This window comes from Nesoenas mayeri (assembly GCF_963082525.1).
Source record: "Nesoenas mayeri genome assembly, chromosome: 1".
NCBI lineage: Eukaryota > Metazoa > Chordata > Aves > Columbiformes > Columbidae > Nesoenas > Nesoenas mayeri.
The window spans coordinates 13,947,071-13,968,245 of record NC_137541.1 but is presented as its reverse complement, the minus strand read 5'-3'; the positions used below and the strand labels follow the sequence as shown (position 1 = coordinate 13,968,245).

The following is a 21,175-nucleotide window of genomic DNA, read 5'->3' as shown; positions in this document are numbered from 1 at the left end:
GTGGTGTTTCATGGAGGGTGTACTTCAGTTTACAGCACATTTTGGAGAAGCTCAGAGAAATAGCAATTAACCCTGTAACACTGAAGTTTTTTATCAACTGTTAGTTGTTTCCCTCATATGTTTGTTTTTCAAATATATTTTTGTCTTTTTCTGTGGGCTGCCTCCTTCAGTACTATCTTCATAGTTCCTATATGCTTTTCATAGTTCCTATATGCTTCTCCTGTTCATACAGTCTTTTCTGAAAGAATTTGCTACCAAATACTGTCAGGAGAATATACCAGCCCATATTACCCTTGCTCCAATCTAGTATTTCCATTCTTGTGTTCTTATATAACAAATATATGCAATTGCAATTTCTGTCTACTCTGCCACATCCGCAGTGTGGCTGTCTGAAAATGCCAATGTGCAGAAAGCCCTAATGGATTCCAGCTCATGGGTTTTTTGTTTGTTTGTTTAATTATAGGAAACTAAACTGCCATTTGAATACTACTATATCTATCTGAGAACCCAGAAGAACCCAGAATGACCACATACCCTGCTTAACTCTACCTTCTACTGAGCAATCGTCCAATTTATCACTGTGACCCCCAGGTTCTAGCCTTGGTCCTAAGAGGGACATTTCATGACCTGTTTAGGAATCCTCAGGGCCTTCAAACTAGTAATTTACCACAATTAAACCACTGCTTGTGGTCCTCAGTTTTATTCCACTGCTTGTCCAACTGGTAAGCTTTTGCTGACCAGAGATTAGGGACCCCTAACCCAGCTTTTATCCTGTATTCTTGAATTGCCTCTGGTACCCAGACTTTAGCCTAGCTCAAGCTAGGGTGTTTTTTTGTTTCTTTGTTGCTATGTTTTTTGTTGTTGTTGTTTGTTTGTTTGTGTTCGTGGGGTTTTTTGGTAGTTTTTCATATACCAACTCTCTGCAGAAATGAACCCAACGTGGTTTATAAATTCATTTTTTCCTACTCAGTTTTTCTCCATTGCCTGTGCTGCCAATAGCAGATGTTCTGCTGTGGTTCCATTGTCTGTCCTTTTCAATCATTCCCAGTAGCTTCATTCTATACTGAAATAATCCTGCAGAATTTAAGAGGAGGAGGAATACTTCATTTATGTGAGATTTTTTTTCTTTTAGCACTCTTAAGTTTATTGAAAATGCCCCATATTACTGGCCAAGTGGGATATTCATGTGTCCCATCTTATCAGGATTAACCTTTAATAGAATAATTAAGATAATGCTTAAATATTCCCAGGAGTAGGGATGAGGCACATACTGTTGCATTTGCTATAAATTTTTTAAAAGATGTGGAAGAAATGGCTAAGTTATTCCATTTATCAGTAAAGCATCATTGAATATATCCATAATCTGAATAATGAAGGACATGAAGGACTGCAGTTAATAATACGATGTGTTTGCTTAAGGATTCTTCAGCATTCCTACCACCCTTAGTAATTTCTGAATTTTTCCTTTATGTTGTTCTTTTACTTGATGTTAGCATAAAAGCACTGAGTGCTTTGTGTTGCACTTCTAAAACAAAATATGTGACCTTTTGGGCTTGTGGCTAAAGCACCAGAAGAATCCACAAATGCTGTAATTGTGTGTAGGTCCTTAAAGGAGCAAATTTTCTCCCTGGAGTGTTCCAGAACTTCTTCCTTGGGAGCCAACAGATATTTAAAGTTTTGGCCATGAATCTTTATCCTGCATTTTCGTATTTCTTACTGATCTAAGAGCCGAAGATTGGTCTAGGGCTTAAGCTGGTTTTAACCCAGCATCTCCTACTTGTTCATCAGGTGAGCCTGGGGAGTTCCTTTTCCTTTCCATGTGTATAAAAAAAGAAAGGGTTTATAGTATCTGTCTTAAAGAGGTACTAGTTCTTCTAGTTCAATATTATCTGATGTGGAAATTAAGAAAAACCACAGAACTATTATGTAAAAGCTAAGAATGGCCATTTAGTAAAAACAGCATTTTGGTAAAAGAACTTTTAGCCAGTATATTATGTAGCAAGGGATTTTGTATTTAGAGATATCGTCTACTTAACTGGGGCATTTGTATGGCTCTGTCACCATACTATTAGAATAATCACAGTTTTTAATGGATGTATATTCACTTAGTTGCGTGATAAGGAGGTTCTATAATGTGCATTTTACATATGAGCTAGGGGAAGGGTGGACTTTGAGCATGTCCCACATTTTCGGGAGCACCCCAAAGCATACTTACTTTCAGTTTGGGTGGGCACCAGTGTGTTGGATGCAGATCCCAGCAGCCTTCACATGTCCTCTTCACCTACAAGTGATGTCTTGTCAGCTATGTCAAACTGACAGGGCAACCTAAAATGCTTCCTAGAAAGACCTCAGCTCCGCTGGACCTTGGGAACCAACCATGTCTTGGCTGCTGATGGTTTCAAGCAGTTCAGGTACAGAGCAGGCAGAGCCTGAGTCACTCAAGATTGAGCAGTAACACTAGCAAATCAGCAAGTGTGAACCCAACTTCTAGGTCTGAATCCTAATCACTCTAACAGTTGCCATTCCTGTTTTTCTAGCACTGTACTGAGGTTGGTATTCAGTTTGATTTTTTTTTTCTTTTGTATACAACAAAACAACAGGAAGCTGGTAGAAAAATCTTAGAAATGTTTTCTGGGAATATTTCAGGAAACTGATAGATACAAAGAACTGTCAATACACTCAAGAAAAATGTGTCTTGTTCATAATCCTGCAGCAAATGACATGTCAACACATAAACTGTGTTCATACATAAGACAGCTCCTCCCCACCACATAATGTACATTTGTGTCTTCAATTCCTACTGTATAGTTTCAAATATTTGCCAAAATATTTCACAAGAATGTCCAGAGTAAACTGTCAGAAACAATTAGTTGATGAAGGATGCTGTATAACTAATGCCATTTTGTAATTGTTAACTGCAATAAACAGAAATCTTTGTAGGCAGATAGTCCTACAAACAATCAGTATAATTAACAAAAGAGTGTAAACAGCTGTTTTCCTTAGTCAGAGTATCAAATGTTTGAATGTAATACTAAAAAAAATCCTTTATTAGCCTATCACAGTGACAATAACACCGTGCTTCTTTACTGTTTGAACTGATTGTTCTTTGTGTCGTTCCCATTCCTCATCATCTTTGTCCAGATCAAAAGTTTCTGGATAAATGGGCAGCTTGTCTTTTGGGCACTCCTCGTAGTAACTCCGAACATATTTTCCAACAGACCATCCTTTGTATTCCTCAGGCATTTTGCATTCTAGGCCATTGTAGTGAACATCGTAGTGATGCTTCAGCCAGTAGAAAAGATAATGAATGTTGTAATCACATCTCCAAGGATTCTCTCTCAGCCACAGTATTTTCAGAAAGTATAGATCTTCCAGTACTCCATATTCAAAATTCTGCAAGCTGTTGTTTGATAGATCCAGCTCCTCTAAGTTATTGAGGCCTGAGAAAGCAGCTAGTCAACAGAAAAATAGTTATTGGTACTTTAGAAGGATAAGTTTGAAAAAAACCATGCATATCTTCAAGAGGAAAAACATTTTAATAATTATACATTTATTAGGATTTTTTTCAGCTAAAGGCTACAAAAAAAAAGCTTTTGAAGCACTCAATTTTAAAATATGGCTTGTGCCTTGAGCAGTGACCTATTGGTATAAATATATCGACATTAGGGGACTTGTACTTCTGGTAAAGTTATAACATGCTTAATGAGCATGCATGAGTTTAGAACAGGGACAGTGAAGGTGAAGTTTGCTGTTATTGCCATGATACAGAAGTAGAAATATGGAAATTCATTATGTATTAGGCAATGTGTGTGGCTCATAGCTTTTGTATGTATGTATTTGCGCGTGTGTGTATAGAACCTTTAAATTAATATTTTAAGATACGGAAGATAACAAACAAGGAGCTTCATAATAATGCTTCTGAGTCACATTTCAGAGAAGAGTTCGTACTTTTTGCAAGTATACTGTTGCATTTAATGGCAAAAGTCTTAATTTAAATACATTGACTGTGTAATTTTAAACCTCATAAGTACCATTTTATTGATATTACCACTTTCTACTGCTGTTTAGCTTCCAAAATGCTACTAGAGAAGGGTCTTTTTGCTTCATACTTATCTCTCTCCTTGTGTCTTCTTCCGAAAACACATAGGCATTAAGCGAATTGCCAATAAGGTCACTTAAGTGCTAGTAGTATATAACTTAAGAGCAATTATGTAAAGAGATTTTTAAGCCAAAAGAGTTTTAAATCCTTTTGGTTTGTCTGTTGCTTTATTGTCCAATATAATTTACAAGCAGCCTCATTATATAACAAGTTTTTCTTAGATTTGGCAAGGATATTTTAAAAAATCACTCAGCTATTTGGCATTTTAGGAAATGATTAGCATTCAGTCTGCGGAATCAAATTTATGCACTTGATGGGTTTAGCATTAGGAAAGGGAAGCTGAAAAGAGTCTTAGTTGACTTCCATGATGAATATATTTCAGTGCAAACCTTTATGAGTTGAGTGGTACAAAAGGTAAAATTTGCACCAACTTCTAGATCTCTAAATCTGTTTTCCCTCACATTTGTATCTGATAGAAACATCATCAAACTTTATGATTAATAAAACACAAATCACTTTTTAATGAGTATTTAAAATTATTCTTACCAGGATCAATGTAAGCTATTCCATTGCTGTTTAGGTTTAATGTCTTCAGTTCACTGACATCTTCAAACTCTTTGGCTCGTAGTTGTCTGATTTTGTTGCTGGACAAATCAAGTTTAACTATATCTGGAGGTATGTTACCCGGAACTTTCTTTAAATCTTGAAAAATAAAAAAGACAAAACTTGTGTCAGCTTTTGATTATTCGAACTGCTTTAGATATTACAGTTGCACACCACACAGAGTTCTGTCAGTTTAGCATTGGTTCTTGTTTTCTTTCACTTTTATCCCTACTACTAGTGTCAACATGTATTTTCAACCTTTGGATTTAATTTCTTTGTTCACTTGTATCTTTACATTTAATGTGAAAATTGCTCTCTTCATTACTGCTTATAGTAAAGCCTCTTTCTGTGGTTTATATTTTTATTTTAATAGAACTGTGCTATTCATTCACATAGGAATAGGGTAGGTAGTGAAGATACTATACAAATAAGAAGTGTGTGTGAAGGGTTCAATAATTTAAAGAAAAAAAACAGAGTAACTATATTAAAAAATGTTCATTAGTATGAAATTATAGTGTGCTGTGTTACATTCTTTATATTTGTTATGATAGTTACAGTTATTATATGTCCAGTCAGCATAGTGTCATTCTGTCTTTCTGTTTGTCTATCCTACTTGTATCATTGGCTTTACCAAAGCAGCCAAGCCCTTCTCAGTTGTCTGTGTGTGTCTCCTCACAGTGTTCCTTGTGAAGGAGTTAGAAAGAAGAGCTTCCAGTCCACATCCTTGAGAAGTACAAACTGTGCTTTGGGTCCTCTCAGAAAAGTGTTAATAAACCCGAACTCCAGGATTATGTTTATTCAATGAGTGTTCTAATCCTTGGCTGTTATTACAAGAAAATGGGCAGTATCTCCTATTTGACCATCTTTGAATGAAAGCAAGTAGTTTCTGGATTTGTGCTGAGATTTGTGTTGTCAGTGTACCTTCTGAGTTCTGAAGATGTCTAATGCACCAGATATCCTCAAGACTGAAGGAATATACCAGAATCTTTCTGCCTTATATCTGATTTTGAGCAGAAGTTTGATATTATAAATACATAAATATTATAACTACTCCATCCTGCTCTGATTGGAGTGCTTCCTGCTTATGCAGATGTCAAAGTTTCAGGACCTATTTATCACCAAATGAATGCAAATAATGCTTGAATGCAGAGACTCAGAGAGTTTGGCAGTACTAGAAAGCAGATTTTTTCAACTGCTGTTGCAAATTCAAATTCTTTTGCAGGACAGTAAACAGAAGTTGCTTTTGCATCCAAGTTTTGTTGCTTTTTTTAGTAAAAAAGATCAAGGATATAGGATACTTTCGTTCTGAAGTGCTGAAAGATTGGGGGTATCACTGATCTGATGAGATATGAATAAGTAGTTCTTCAAAAAGGAGAACATATACATGATTATATGTATTTTTAAGATGTTTCTTTCATGAGCTTTCTAGCATTAATTGTAAGCTGCTGACCTGTTGTTGTATCTCCTTAGAGATAAATATAGTACTGGTACACTGCTTGTCACTCCATCCCCTCCATCGTAAAGGAATAATGGATTGCAGCTTTTCGTGTCATCTTACTGGTTTGAAACTGATGTACCTTTTTCACTACTCTGAAATCTTGTCCGTGTGGATTTAGAGAAATTTTTGTGTTTTCCCAGGTTTTTGGGTGCAGTATACTCATATTTCTGATGAAAATTCCAATAAAATTTTACATCTGCTGCACAGTAATTATATGCAAAGATAGTGAGTACAGTGCTTTCATCAAACATTACCATATGTTCAGAAATCCCAAATGTCCGTGGGATATCTGCATCCAGCTGTCAAACATATGCACAGTAGATCTGATACTTCCCCCAAAATATTGAATGTACTCTATGTGTCCATGTTCGGCATTCAGGAAGTCCTGGACTGATAAACTTAGTTCTTGACCTGGAGGACGGAGTCCCTGCACCCTCTAGTACACTCACGTAGGGGTTGAAGTAACTATTCCTTCATTATTAGTACTAAAGACAGTAAATATTTTTTAAATATTGTAATTTTTTAAATACATGTGAAACTCTCATGAAGAGCAGACCACATTGAATGTCTCTGTGAACTTAAAGAAAAAGTAACATGTTTGTTGCTAAATTTTTTTTGCCCGTATTCATGTATTCAGCTCATCTCTTTGATGCCACTAAATGGGGAGAGCTGGAAAGTCAGTCTTTTTATATATTAAGATTATAATATATGCCTGTTTTATTTTAATGGCACAGTTTACTGGAGACATAAGGTAATGATATAATTAAGATCCTATAAAGGATAATTAAGATTGTAATCTAATAATTAAGATCCTATCTACAAGGAAAGGTAGGGTAGCTGAATATTCAGAAATCAAAGTTAGCCAGTAAAAAAGCATAAATCATTAACAAAAGAGATGTAGTAGTTGCACAGTAAAACAAATAGAAAAGTGAGCCATAAGAAGAAGAAAGCAATTTAACAGGGTGGAAAAAAGTTAAAATGTGGACCATTTTTTATGTCATACATAGTAGATAAACCATGTAATCAAATACTGAAATAGATAATTCTTTATATTTAGGTATTGTCTCCTTATACTGAGCATATCTCTGGCACTAAAGTCCAAGAATAAGGGCATGCAGAGTTGTTACATAAATTTAAGTCACTATTAAAGTAAACAAAAGTTTAGCAAACACATTGCAAGATACAAGTGGGCAAAACATGCTGCAGTGATTGGGTACTGCAGGCTGGGCTTTGCAAAAGTCAGGGAAAAAATGCTTGCAATTTTGGCTAGTTCTTGTGATGCTTTTTAGTTCAGCTTTGTAATGTTAAAGAATGACTCCCTTCTGAATTGTTTTGTTATTGGTTTTGTTTCACCATGGGATAAAATATGGGAAATATAAAGCATGAATTAATGTGCACTTTTGTGTTGATGTGTGCCCCAGCTCGTTTACCCTTAAGGCTTAACTGTGGCTTTTAGGAGCCTGAGAAGGATTTAGGAATGGAACGGATCCAAGTGTCTAAAAAACATTTCTTGAAGGCCCTTCAAAATGTTTGCTGGGTGCTGGGAAGAAGAGCGAAGAGAGGAGGCGTTTCTTTATGAACAAAAGCACATGATTTCTTCCTTTAGTAGAAGAAATCTTGCACAGAAAATGTGAGGAGGCAATGGCTCCTCTCCTTTGCAATCAGGTTCCTTTGGGCATTGGAAGCATAGCTGGCTGCTCCAGTCCTGCTTCACAAAGTTGTTGCTATCTTTGTGTTTGTACACTGGAAAGAAGAAAAGACAATCTGTGCTTTTCTTTATCAGTACAACGATTTCAGCACTGCTGTAATGTGACTGTATGTTTATAGTTGTAAAATCAGACTAGTGAGATGCTGGTCCTTCAGTAACTTATGTGTGTGCTTAATTTTATTCCTGTTGATTTCTCCTGCATATTTTCTACTAGAACACTAAAAAATATCTGTGGAATTGGGGCTGCAGAGTAGAGGTAAAATGCAGAAAGAATTCCTATTTGTTGCTTGCAGTTAGGAGAGAAAAACAGTGGTTAAAGTTAGTGGAGTGAGTACTAGTGCTAAATTAATTTGCTTTAAATATATGTGAATAAGTGCAGTAAGAGAGCAAGAATATTAAAATATTTCAGTTATAAGGACAGATACAAACCTTTTCTTTTGCAGTTCAGAGTTGGTACAGGAAACACATACATGTGGCACAAAGAGGAATCAAATTCTGGTTTGACAGCTTCAGGCTTCTGTTTTATGTTTTGGGGGTCCTGCCTGTCCTCTTCACTACAAAGCTGTTCAGTTTTTATCTGCTTTAGCTTTTGGTTTTTCAGTTCTATCGGGTGCACACACTTGGCATAATTTCCCAAATTCCTGTTAGTTGGAACCTGTAGCATTGCAATAAGAGTTTCTAGTTCACAGTTGCAATGCCAGGGATTATCATAAAGACGTAGGTAGTTTAGACTGGGAGTATAAATAAAAATCTCCTCGGATAAACTCTTAATTTGGTTATGCTGAAGTAAGAGTGTGGTAAGTTTATTCAAACCAAAAAAAGCCTCACTCTCAATTTTTGATATTTCATTCTGCTGTAAATCCAGACTTTTCAGTGCTTTATACCTGGAAAACATATTATTCTTCAATTTACGAATCCTGTTTCTTGCTAGCAGCATGTGTTTTAAATCCTCTGGCCAATCAGGTGCCACAAAAATCAATTTTCTTTCCTGACAATCTATATATTTCTCATGAAGGTAAGTGTATATATCACATGCTAGACCTCGGGCATTGCGCTTAACAGTGCTAGATGCTTTCCTTAAGATGTTTTCCCTTTCATTGTTTCTCAAACTCCTGTTCCTTGTCTTCCTACAGTCTGACGCTTTACAAAGAAGTAGTAGTAGTATAATAGTAACTACTTGCATCCTGACATTCAGCTGGCCCCAGTGGTTTTCTGTGGCAGCTGGAACAGTTGAACTTTTTGGATGGCCTTAATCAGTGTTGTACAGATCTGAGGCAGCACAGCTGGCGTGTGTGGGATCCCTGTGTTGGAAGAAAAGTCAAACATTAGAACAGATGAAACAGGCATTTTCATGGAGGCTTGTATGTAATATGCAGGATTCAGTCAAGTACTCAATCATCGCACAACTTGGAACTTCACAAATACTTTGAAGATTTAATGTGCTGTCTCTTTTTTTGTTGTTTTTACTGTCTCTGGTCTGCTGTCATTCATTCTGAATAAACATGGGAAACTATATGGACCAATCTGTAACTGATCTTTGTTAGAAGGTTCTCATGTATTCAGGAAAATGACATCAGGCTGAATTTTCTTTGTATTTAAGTTAAGCTCAGAAGATGAGCTTGAAGTTGATATTTTCCAGCTTTTTGGGTGGTGACCCACTGGAACACATCCAGAGCCAGACCAGGGAAAGGCATCCAGTGCCTGTCAAACACCCAATTTAGACAGCGCTCAAGTGTGGACTTGTTTTCAGGTTGAGCCCCAGTTTATCATAACAAGCCATGCTACTGCCAAGTGTCTCTCACGGCCCATGTCAGGTGGGCAAAGTTGGCTGGACTGCTCTGAGCAGGACCCAAAAATACTCTTTTGCAAGAGCCGCTGACACTGTATGTTACCTGGGCACAGGCAGAGTCCTAAGAGAACCTGCGGGTCCTGGCTGGGACCTGCTTCACACCACTGCCATGTCTGCCCACTGGAAGACGGAGAGTACAGAGGGGTGAGCCAGAAGCTTTTGCCTTTCCGAGAAAGCCAAACATGTTCATTAGGAATTGTTACTGAGGAAGAGAAAGACTGGTCCCTGCAACTATGTCCAAAATTGCCTCCGTATTTTTAGTAATATTTTGGCCTATGATCCCTCCTGAAATGCTACTCCTGTGCACTGCCATGTTCCTCCATTTTCAGTGAAATTTGGCCACATGGTTGTGTTTCCTTAAAATCATTTTAACCCATTAGTTTTTTGTATTTTCTAACTTTTTTCAATCTCACAAATTTCCTACTTTTGCTACTCAGTATAATTCCTTCTGAAACTTTTTTTTTCAGTTCTTCACTGCTTGGCTTAACTACTTGGTGACTTTTTGCGCTGTGACTGTGGGTATGTTTGCGTTATGCTCAGTCCTTTTTGACCTTAGCAACTGGGAAGGTACTGAATCCCAATCTTGAGTGCAGATCATTACACAGATGTTCTGTTTCTAAAATACCGTTGTTTTGGGTTCAAAATAGTTTTTATCTGGAGGAAAGGAAGTGCAATTAATCAACTAATATCAGGTAAAATACTTTTGAAAGCAAATACATTTTTTATTTTTGAACAAATTGGTAGATCAGTTTAAACCACATCTCGACTGTAGGATGTTCTCTGTATTCATGCAGTTCTCACTTATTAGACAGCTGGACCAGTCCACGCTGCTGCATCTCTAATCCATGTGGCCAGTTCTTAATATGACCTTTGAAAACACATGGATCGGTTTCTCCATTTTGTTCCTAGTTGCCAGTTGTCTGTCTGCATTCAAATTCTGTTAGTTCACAGTGTGAATGAGTATTTGCGTTGATGGCATCATCCCTTATGTGAAAAATGAAATTTTATTTGATATATTTTGGCAGCTGTATGCCAGTCAGTGTAAACTGATGATGTGTTTTAATAAATGGAATCATAACTGAGATCCACTGTGTTGTTTTGAACTGTTCACTGTTCTGGTAACGTGAGAGCTCATTCTATTCAGGAGAGCTTGGTAACAGAAAAGGAAGTTGTGGGAGGAAAGGTAATAAGTAATTATGACAATATTCTTTCATCTTCCTTTCTACCTCCTGGGTCTGAACTGGAATTTTTTACTAGTATTACATTCAGTCTGCTAACTAAATCATACTCAGTTGTAATACCAAAATGAGCAGCTGCTTTCAGGTTCACATGTAAAATTATAACTGTGTCTCATTTAGTGCTAGGGCAAAAAACCTATAAGAGGTATGTCATTTCTGTGGCTTAGCAGCCTTAAGGATGATTTTAATTGGTTAGGTTATTTTGAGTTGTGCAATCCCTCTCAGTATTATTCTACTCTTCAAAAATGCACTGTTAGACAGTGTTACAGGATATCAGTGAAGTCACAGTCCCCATAGAAAACAATATAGAGATCTATTGCACTAATGCTTGTTTGCAATTGAAAGCACGTATTTGGCTTATCATGTTTTTAAAGATTCTAAAAATATATTTTTTGAACTCTATAAACCTTTCGTACTGCGTTTTCTATATTAGGTATCTTTATCAGGTCTATTTTTTTCATTTTGGCTTAGACAGATCAGTTCTTTTTGAAGGGTAAGGCAAAAAGTATTATTATGTTTAATAGAAGTTTTTGCATCTTTACCTTGAAGGATAGACTCAAAATTTGGCAGAAGAGTGGCTGAAGGGATGTGTAAGTGTTGCTTCTAGTGTCAGACATCTTTCAATATTTTGTTAGCATTGCAACAATCTCTGCAAAATAGGAGTTTCTAAAAACAGTAGTTTGTATGCACACAGAAGAGGCTGTCTCAGGCAGCTAAGTCCTCTGAAATTCCCTACCTGCAGAAGATAAGCAGGGCTTTTCCTACAATTGGTCCCATTGCTGCACCTCTACTTTCAGAGGAAAAAAAAAATTCATGCCTATAGTTAGAGACTGGTGTCATAATGTATGGGTGGAAGGGACAGATAAACGTGTGTGGAAAACTTAATTCTGGCATTTCCTACATAATTGGGTAGCTTTCTCATCCTTTGGTAATACAGGACTGAAAACCACTGGTTCCTAAACCAGCTATTAGCTGACAGAGTGTAAGAGACATTTCCTCAGCACAGCCTGCTCCAACTTTGTATTCTCCTTTTGGTTTTTTGTGCTTTCTTCTCAGTAATCTGCTGTGTCCTTGGTTTCAGGGAGGATATCGGCCTAGATGGACTGATTCTATAATAGGAATTCTTACGTTTGTGTAGTACACTGAGAATTTGAACTGTTCACCTTTAATATGACTTTTTTTTCTTTTTAATTATTATTTTTAGGTGAATGTAGGAATTTGCAAGAGTTAAATCTCTCTGAATGCCAGGGATTAAATGTAAGTACTACAGACTTTTTCCATGAACTCTAACATGCTGAGAAGAAACGTTTTTCTAAAGTGCTGTGATTATTCGGGTACACAAATCTTCCTGATAAAAAGTAAAGTCTTCTGCTCTTAGGTACTTTGAAAATGGAGTTTAGTAGGATTCAGAGATACTCAGCATAGTTCTCATTTTTTTTCTACAGTGCCAGGGCAAAATGATATGTTAAATCTAAATTAATTTTCATAAATAGGCTTCAAAACTGCATCAGTCTGGGGGAAGGTTTTTTCTGTTATTTTGAGTTTGGAGTTGTCAACAACAGTACATTTTAATCCTGTATTGTTTCCAAGCTCCTTTATTCCTTCATTCAGTAGTACACTTGGGCTCTAAAAGTGCCTCACTAAATCTCTAGACATTTGTGAGTCTTTACTTGATAGGTGTCTAAGTATGCAATCACAATTATGTATTTGTCCATTCTTTTTTCTTCCACATTTACAGTTTTCTCTTACTTCCATTAACTCTAAGTAGTGGTTTTTATTGCTCTTTGATGGAAAAAACGTTTGACTCTATCTTAACTGAGAATTTCTCAGAAACAAAACTGGTATGTGCAATTATTTCTAATAATAAAATCAATCTAAGAATAAAATAAATATGCATTTTTATAGAAACTGTAGTTCTTAATAGATTTGTATAATGCATACATCCCTTTATAGGCTATTTATAGTGTTAAGTATATAAACAAATAATTTGGTATAGTTTAGTTGTCTTTGAAGTGTACTTCCAAGGGTCTAGCCCAGAAGCACGCCAGTATTTGAAGGTTTTAAAAATGACCAGGGATGAACTACAGCTTATGAACTTCATACAAAAATGGCCTATGATGATTGAGTTAGAAAGGCAAGAGCTGCAGAAGAGTCATTAGGCCCTAATTTAAAATACTCTGGTTTGGTTCTGCTTTATGTATATCTTCACCTCTGTCTATCCTGCTGCACAACACAATATGTGCTCTATGATATTATAAGCACAGCGTAATATTTAGAGTCTGTATGCTTCTCAAGGATCATGTTGACTGTAGGTTCCTGTATGAAGGCACTAAGTTAAAGAGAGCCAGGGCTTGCCAAATTGCCAGACTGAAACACGGTTTCATAACTATCCCTTCTGTTGAGTTGGTAGCAAGCTCTCTGACATAATACACGTTTGGTCACACCAGCGAGCACATTCCTGGGCAATGCCGGGGTCTGGTTCACGGGGCAGCAGGGACTTGCCGATTACACTCTTGCCAATACAGCCTAGGATGCAGTTGGCCACCTTTTTCAGAAGGGCACACTTTGGAATTGTTATTCATCAGGACTCTAGGTCAGTGTTTGACAGCTGCTTTCTGTCCCATGTCTGTATTGTTGCATGGGATTATTCCAACCCAGATACAGAAATTTGCATTTGCTGAACTTCGTGAGGTTTTTGTCAGCCCTTTTTTCCAGATGAAATCTCTCTGAGTAGCAGCTGTAGCCACAAGTGTACTGACACTCACCCCAGTTTGGAGTAATTTGTCAATTTGCTGAGAATGTACTCTATTTCTATCATCCAAACCATTTATAAAGACATTTAACAGTACTGGCCCCCTATTGACCCCTGAGGGATGCCAGCTGCCACAGGCCATCAATGGGACTTATCACCAGTGGTGACATCCCTTAGGCCCGGCAGACAGGGCGGTTTTCACTCGCCTTCAAGTCTGCTTATAAAGCCTTTATTGTACCAACTTAACTATGAAGGATACTGTGGCCTGTGTTGAAGGCCTTGCTAAGTCAAGATACACAGCAGCCACTTTTATCGCCTTATCTATAGATCCAGTAATTTCATCAGAAAAAAACTATCACCTTAGTGAGGAATGCTTTGCCCTTGGTAAATCTAAGATGGCTGTTTGCTGTCACTTTTTCATCCTTCATGTGCTTGGACAGTGCTTCAAGGAGGATTTGCTACATAACCTTCCTATGGACTCAGGTGAGACTGACTGCCCTGCAGTTTCCTACATCCTCTTTCCATTTCTTGAAGATGGATGTGACATTTCCTATCTTCCAGTCATCAGGAATCTCCTCTGATTTCCATGACCTTTCAAAAATGTCACTCTCAGTGACAGGACCCAGCTTTCTTAGTACTCTTGGATGCGTCCTGTCTCGTGCCATTTCCTCAGGTGCTCCCTGACATTGTCTTCTTCTGCCACGGGTATTGCTTCACTCCCACAGCCTCTGCTAGTAGGCTTCTGGGAGGCACCTGGGAAGCCTTAACACAAGCCTTAGCAGTAAAAACCAAGCCAAAAATCACTGGGTACCTTGGCCTTGAAGATCAACCGCTCTCCTGGGCCCCTTTGCCTTCCAGGGCTGTCTGCCATAAGATCCTGTTAAGCAGATCCCTAAACAAGCCAGAATCTGCTTTCAACTTCAAGCTTTTGCTTCTACAATTTGTTCAGTTTTCTTCTCTCAGGATTTTAAACTACTCATTTACATGATTGCAGTAACCAAAGCCACTCTAGTTCTCAGCGTCTTTGACCATCTTTTCCTTGTTTGTGAAACAAGTCCAGAAGAGCATGTGGTGTAGACCACTTGTCAGTCACCTGGATCAAGAAATTGCCTTCAACATGCTCTAGAAGTCTCCTGGATTGTTTATGCCCAGCCATATTGTTCTTCCAGCAGATATCAGAGTGGTTAAAGTCTCTCCTGAGTAACCAGGATAGGCAATTGTAACATGTTCTTCAGCTGTCCATTAAAGGTTTCATTTGCCTTCTTTTCTTGATCAACCAGTGTGCAGCAGATACCTACCATAAAGTAGTTCTCATAGGTCGAGCCTCTAGTCCTTACAAATAAGCTCTTGACTGACCTGTCACCGATTCCAATGCAAAGCTCCACGCATTTAGGAATAACTTTGCATAGAGTGCAACCTGTCCTCACCTTCCTGGGCTGTCATCCCTCAATATTCTGTAACCATCTCTTGCAGCCCTCCAGTTATGTGTGCTACCCCTTTGCGTCTCTGGAATCCAAATGAAATCATAGGTCTGCACCTGTGTGTGGACTTTGATCCCTACTGATTGATTCCCGTGCTACAAGTGTTTGTGTTCAGACACTTGAATTGGACCTCTGGTTCTGCTGCTTTCACAGGGAAGGTTTCAGAGTTTTCCCCATCATGCTGTCCCCTCAGAGCTTTCTCACCTTTCCCTGTGGCTTCAGTTTGCTCCAGGTTATGGTTACCTCTGTCAATATACCTCTTTCTACTGATATTACCTCTCTCAAATCTTTTGTTGCAGGAATACAGTTCAAAAGCACAAACTCTCCTCCAAGTTGATTGGTATTGAATTTTCAGCTATCTTGATGGTCCTTTTGCCTGATAACCGAAATAGTGAAAATGTGAACACAACATGGCAAAAGATGCAAACTCAACTATTACATTTCCATGTATAAACGCGGAATTTTTGCCTTTCTATTATGTAGACATGTATCATGAAAATTTCTTCATACTATGAGATTTCTTCCCATTATATTCTGTTGGAATGATATGTAAAACAATTTAGGTAGTACCACTTTTGCAGGTCAGTGGAACATGGAAGCCTTATAATTACTCAAATCTAATGTTCCATCCAAAGGGTAGAACTAAACAGGAATAATTTTGTAAATTATATTGCTGTTCAGAGAATTGTGCCAGAGTTTATGGAGAAAATTCACCAGAAGTTTTAGATACCAGGGTATCAAGAAACTTGGTTTAGCAAAATATGTAAGCATGTGCTAACCTTCAGTGATGTGAAAAGTCCCCTGTGTTCCGTAGGACTGTGTAGTGTATAATGTTTCCTTGAACTGGAATGTTAAAATTACCATACTTTGAGTGAGTAACAGTAGCATCATGTGCCTCAGTATTGTACTTTGACACTTCCAAAGAAAACAGCTGTGATGTATAAAAGTTGTGATGATGATTTAAAGATACTTATTCATGTTTTTTTCCCTTGTTAGTCTGCACAAAAAAATTTAGATAAATTAATAGAAATGTAATTTTAATGTGCTTCTGGATTTTTTTTTCAATTATTATTCAGGATGAATCAATGAGAGTCATATCAGAAGGCTGCAGAGCTCTTCTCTGTTTAAATCTGTCATATACAGATATTACTAATGGAACACTACGACTATTGTCAAGGTAAAATTAAAGAGAAATACAAAAGTGTGTTTTAATCTTGCAGGAAACTGTGAGGCATGTGCAGTAGAAATAATCTTTTTGACTGATTTACAGAATTCTGCCTGATATACAACATGGAAAAAGTGCCCCATATATTTGACTTAGATAGCAGTTCTTTTCTCTTTTTAGTATAATTAAATATATATGCCAGATTATGCTTTATATTTCACAGAGTTTTACAGAAACTTTTAAAACAACATGCTACCCCAAAATTTCTTGGGCATGTCCAGTTACTTATGATGATGCAAGAAGTTCACAAGTTAGACATTCTTAAAAATTTATTTTTGCAAGAGAGCGTTGTGGATAGATGTGTTGTGCGAGCCAAGGCCTTGCGTGACAACTGCAAAATCACTGGTCTGAAGGCAGAGAATTTACATTCTTACAGAGTTCTGCCATTCCTGTTTTAGATGCTTCCTTCAATGACACTTGAAATTTGCCCGGTAGGTAGAATTGCTGCATTAAAAGCTGCCAGAAAGGTAAAGAGGCTTTCTGGTCTGTGACAGCAGCCATCACAAAGATGTATACACATTTGAAGATAGGTGTACATTGTTTCTCTTTCCTATGAGAAAAACTAATGTCTTCCTTTCAACAGCAGCCCCACAGAGTCCAGAAACATGTTTTCCTCTGGCATTCGCATAATGTATTTTGACTTTTGTTTTGCTTAGTCTGTAATACCATATCCTCATACAACTAAGGTTTGTTTTGGCAAAGTTTTCTGATTAGTGTCTCCAATCTCACCATTCATCTCTTAATCAATATCATTCTTGTCATAATCTGTGTTTTCACCACATTGGCTGATATTTAGTATTCTTACATTCCCATATATTTATGTTGAAGTTTGGAACAGCTCTTCTATAGGTCATCTTAGCGTGTGTTATTCTGGTTAACTGAGCATGTTTTTGCCACCAAAAGTCAGAACCGTTTATTTATTTTGCTGTGTAAATAGGATGTACCCAGAAAAGAATTCTCCAGAGTAGGTGGAGCTTTCAATGCAATAAAATGTTTCAAACAAAAGGAGAAATTCTCCACTGACAAAATATATTTTGCTATTAACTTGTACCTCTTTATAAGAAACTTTCTCAGTCATACGTGATGCTTCTGATTTAAAACTATAAGATACCACTGGTTTTATTGACAAATTTTGGACAAAAAGCAGAGCTCATTGCTTCTGAGATTATGGGAATGTAGAAAAAGTTGCTGTCCTGTGAAGATTTTGATAGCAAGCAAATTTAATAAACATTTCACATGCTATCTCAAAAGCATTAGGTCACCACAGGTCCTGTGTAATAAGGTAACTAATACAAAGTTCTCAGGGGTGGCAGTATTGCATTTTGTAATACTGCACTGAGGTTTGCTGTTGTATATCAGTTGTCTGTTATTGGAACAAGGAACAAGTGAAGTGTAGGCTGAATGTGCTCAAAAGTGGTGGGTTTTGATCCTCTCCTACTGTTCCATACAAGCATTTTAACCTCCATATTACACAACACAGATCAGCAGCTACAGTTTCCCACCAAAAAGCTCTGTTGCATGGGGTAGCCATGAATACTGTCCATCAGGAATAAATGTCAGAAGTTGATTTTGTCAGATTGCTCTAAAACAATGATCATGAAAGAGCTAATGCCAAAATTAATGGGAAAACCAGAATGACAGAATTCCTGCAGAATTTAGCTGTAACACCAAACAAGGATTTTTAGTAGTCTGTGTGCTCAAGCTTAAGGTTTAAGAAAGCTGTCACTTTGAAAATGGCAGAAGGCGGCATGTGTTAACATTCCCAAATCGTAAAAATGGGTCATATGACCTGTAAAGAAAATCTGTGTGTCTTCAACAGTACTGCAAGGTTTTGATCACAGTCTTCAAAATGCAGTAAGAAAGGCTTCCCTGTGTCTTAATTCATGCAATCTTCTAGCCACACGTACCTTAGAAAGTCTCAGAACTGCTAGAGTAAAAAGAACAGTCTCTTAATTTAGTATCTATTTTGTCAGATAAGTTTGGAAATGTGTTCTCTCTGAGTTCAATTTTTTCCACCCATTTCTGTAGAATGTGTCACTAAATGCAAAAAGTCATATATTTCTATAAAGAAGGCTACTTTTATTTCTGTATTTAAAATGAATTAAATGTTTCCGTTTAAAAAAAGTGCATCATAAACACATGCTCTGTTATTCTAATATCTGATTCTGATGCACGTCTATCTTGCTGGTTTTCATTTGTTTGTTTTTCGTGAAATGTAATCTTATATTTAATTTCTTAATATTTTTACATTAGCCTTTTTTTTTTTTTTACAATAACATTATTTTCCAACTTCCTATCTCTTTTTTGTGTGTGTTTAGTTCAAGTTAGCATGTTTCCCCACTCTATACTGAAAGTAGAAAGTCAGTTCCAAAAACGTATGCCACTCCTTAAGCAGTCAGCTCCTCGGTGGGTGTTCCCATCTTTCTTCAAAATGCCTACTTTTGCTGACTCGCAGAACTGCATGACTGTATTCCTACAACTAAAAGTCTACCAGGGCAGCACGTCCTAATTTTGGGTTTGGATTTTCTGTATGCTTTCATTTGTGGTGCTCGTGGCAATGATTATTTATTCCAGTTAGAAATGTAGTTCAGTAAAATGAATAGTTTTCAGTATGTTGTAAACCAAATCTGCAGATGGAAAGTTAAGTATATTCAGAGTATAGATTTTTGCTTATGCAGGGTGCTGTTGATTAACATTTTCCGCTTACACAGTTTGCTTTCTTTCAACTAACATTTAGTATAGAGAAATGTTTTCCAAAAGAACTGATCAAAACCTAACATTGGACAATTCACTTTTGGATAATTCCCTTTTGCATCTCTTTCCATTTTCAGGTTCTTCAATAGTACTCTTTTAAATGATTATATGACTTGAGAAGCTCTAACTGCACATTTATGCTTTTAAGGTCTTTTGATAGAGTTCTGTTTTCATTGCCAGCAGGCACTGCTTGTAAAATAAATGACAAAGACAGTCCAGCAAATCTGTTCTGAAAAGTCTATTAGCTTTCAAAGCATGCAGAGAAAAATCCCAGTTAATTAAAAAAGTATGCTTTTGCAGTTCTCTGAGATAGCTTTAAAATTATGCTGTTTTCATATGGTGAAACATGTTGTATTATAGTGCTATTCCCCAGTAATTTGCAATGCAAGGAGCAGAGGAAAAAGTGCAGCACAAGAAAGGGACTTTCAGACTTGAGCAAGGAGAGAATTCTATTTCATATCAAACATCTTTACAGTCATTTTCAAAATACTTGAACTATGGTATTCTATGTTCTTTTGATTCTGTAACATACCCTTGTAATAATTTGCTCTCCTTTCTTTTTTTTTCCCCACAAAGCAGCTTCCACAATTTACAGTATCTGAGTTTAGCTCACTGCAGAAAATTCACAGACAAAGGTTTACTGTACCTGGGCTCTGGAAAAGGCTGTCACAAGCTCATCTACTTGGACCTTTCAGGTTGCATTCAGGTTTGTAGTTCACGTCTTTCTTCCATTCGGTGAAGAAGAGAATCCTTTATATGACTTACTGCATCCTGCATTCATGGTATACTGAAGTAGAACAAGCACTGCAGCAGACTTCCAGGGTTTTGAATTACATGACTACAGCTGTTTAAATTTTACTAAGGAATAATAGCACTATAGGTTTGGATCGCTTCCAACAAACTGTCAGATCTATAAACAACTAGTACTTACTGCATAATGAGAACAAGGCTTGCATTTTGTAGCCTAATTCTGTGCCATGATTAGTTAGGATTTTAAATCAGGAGCTTTGGAAATGAAGTTTTTACTAAGATATCAAAAAAAAGAAAAGCCAATCTGCACTGGTAAAAAATTTACACTTGATTTCCTGAGAAGGAAATTAATTAAAAAGTGAACTTTTGTCACTGTTTTATATTGGTTTAATATATAAATTAAAGCAGTATTTATAACTGCAATCTAAAAACTGTTAATATTTTGGTTTATTTTAGTCTCCTGCTAAGCTTCTAAAGAAAACCAAGGTTTTACAATCTGATACTGTTTTAAAAACTTTCAAATATATACTGGATCTTGAAACATATCTCAAAAGCAGTATAAAATGCTAAACTGTAAGGCAATAGAAGTCTGCCAATCTTTTAATAAAGAATCCCACATGTATTTCTTTGTACACTGGTAAGATTCTACAAAGTACACGTGAAATGATGAAGAGATGGAGTCTAAGGAATACAGCAGTTGAACTTTCCATCTAACAAAACCTTTTCAGAAGCAAGGATGAAGGCAGATGGGGGAACAGGCTTGTTCTGACTGCTCCTTATTGTGTCTATTTCTTGCTCCTGAGAACCAGGCTGAGACCATTGTGCAGTGACAGTGTGAAATCTGAAATGAGGGCTGAGGCTGGAGGAAAGTAAAGAACTACTTACCTCTGAGTTACTTTTTCAAGATACCAGGAATTGGTTATTTTTCCCCAAAGCAACATTCCTGCTTGTTCAGAAGTGTAATAATGATCTGTAAGGATCTGCCTCTAGAAAGCAAGGTCTAGGAGTAGTCAGAGAAAAGTGATCATCATTGAACTGGGAAAACCACAATCCTCCCCTTTCCAGAGGAGACTGGGTTTGCTCACCGGAGTATCTGAGAGCTCTGAAAGGGATTCCACAGCTTCCTCCATTTGGGGTTTCCCAATTCTGGAACAGAGCTTAATGATTATGACTGAGTACTTGAGTAAACAGTTAAAACCAAAACCAGCATCAAATTGC

The 21,175-nt window shown here is 37.1% G+C and overlaps 2 protein-coding genes across 2 annotated transcripts in view; one reads left to right on the top strand and one right to left on the bottom strand.

Annotated features, from left to right (window-relative positions):
* Nucleotides 1-21,175, top strand: part of FBXL13 (F-box and leucine rich repeat protein 13) — a gene marked incomplete at both ends in the record, with an annotated part of 84,782 nt that overhangs the window by 25,636 nt on the left and 37,971 nt on the right. Inside the window, 3 exon segments of the mRNA XM_080363186.1 lie at nt 12,200-12,252; nt 16,305-16,405; nt 19,784-19,913. Coding sequence (XP_080219312.1) covers nt 12,200-12,252; nt 16,305-16,405; nt 19,784-19,913 — 284 coding nt within the window.
* On the bottom strand, nt 3,049-9,091 carry LRRC17 (leucine rich repeat containing 17; the record flags this gene model as incomplete). The annotated part of the gene is made up of 3 exons (XM_080355309.1): nt 3,049-3,452; nt 4,646-4,801; nt 8,338-9,091. 3 exons carry the CDS (start codon nt 9,089-9,091, stop codon nt 3,049-3,051), a joined length of 1,314 nt encoding a protein of 437 aa, XP_080211435.1.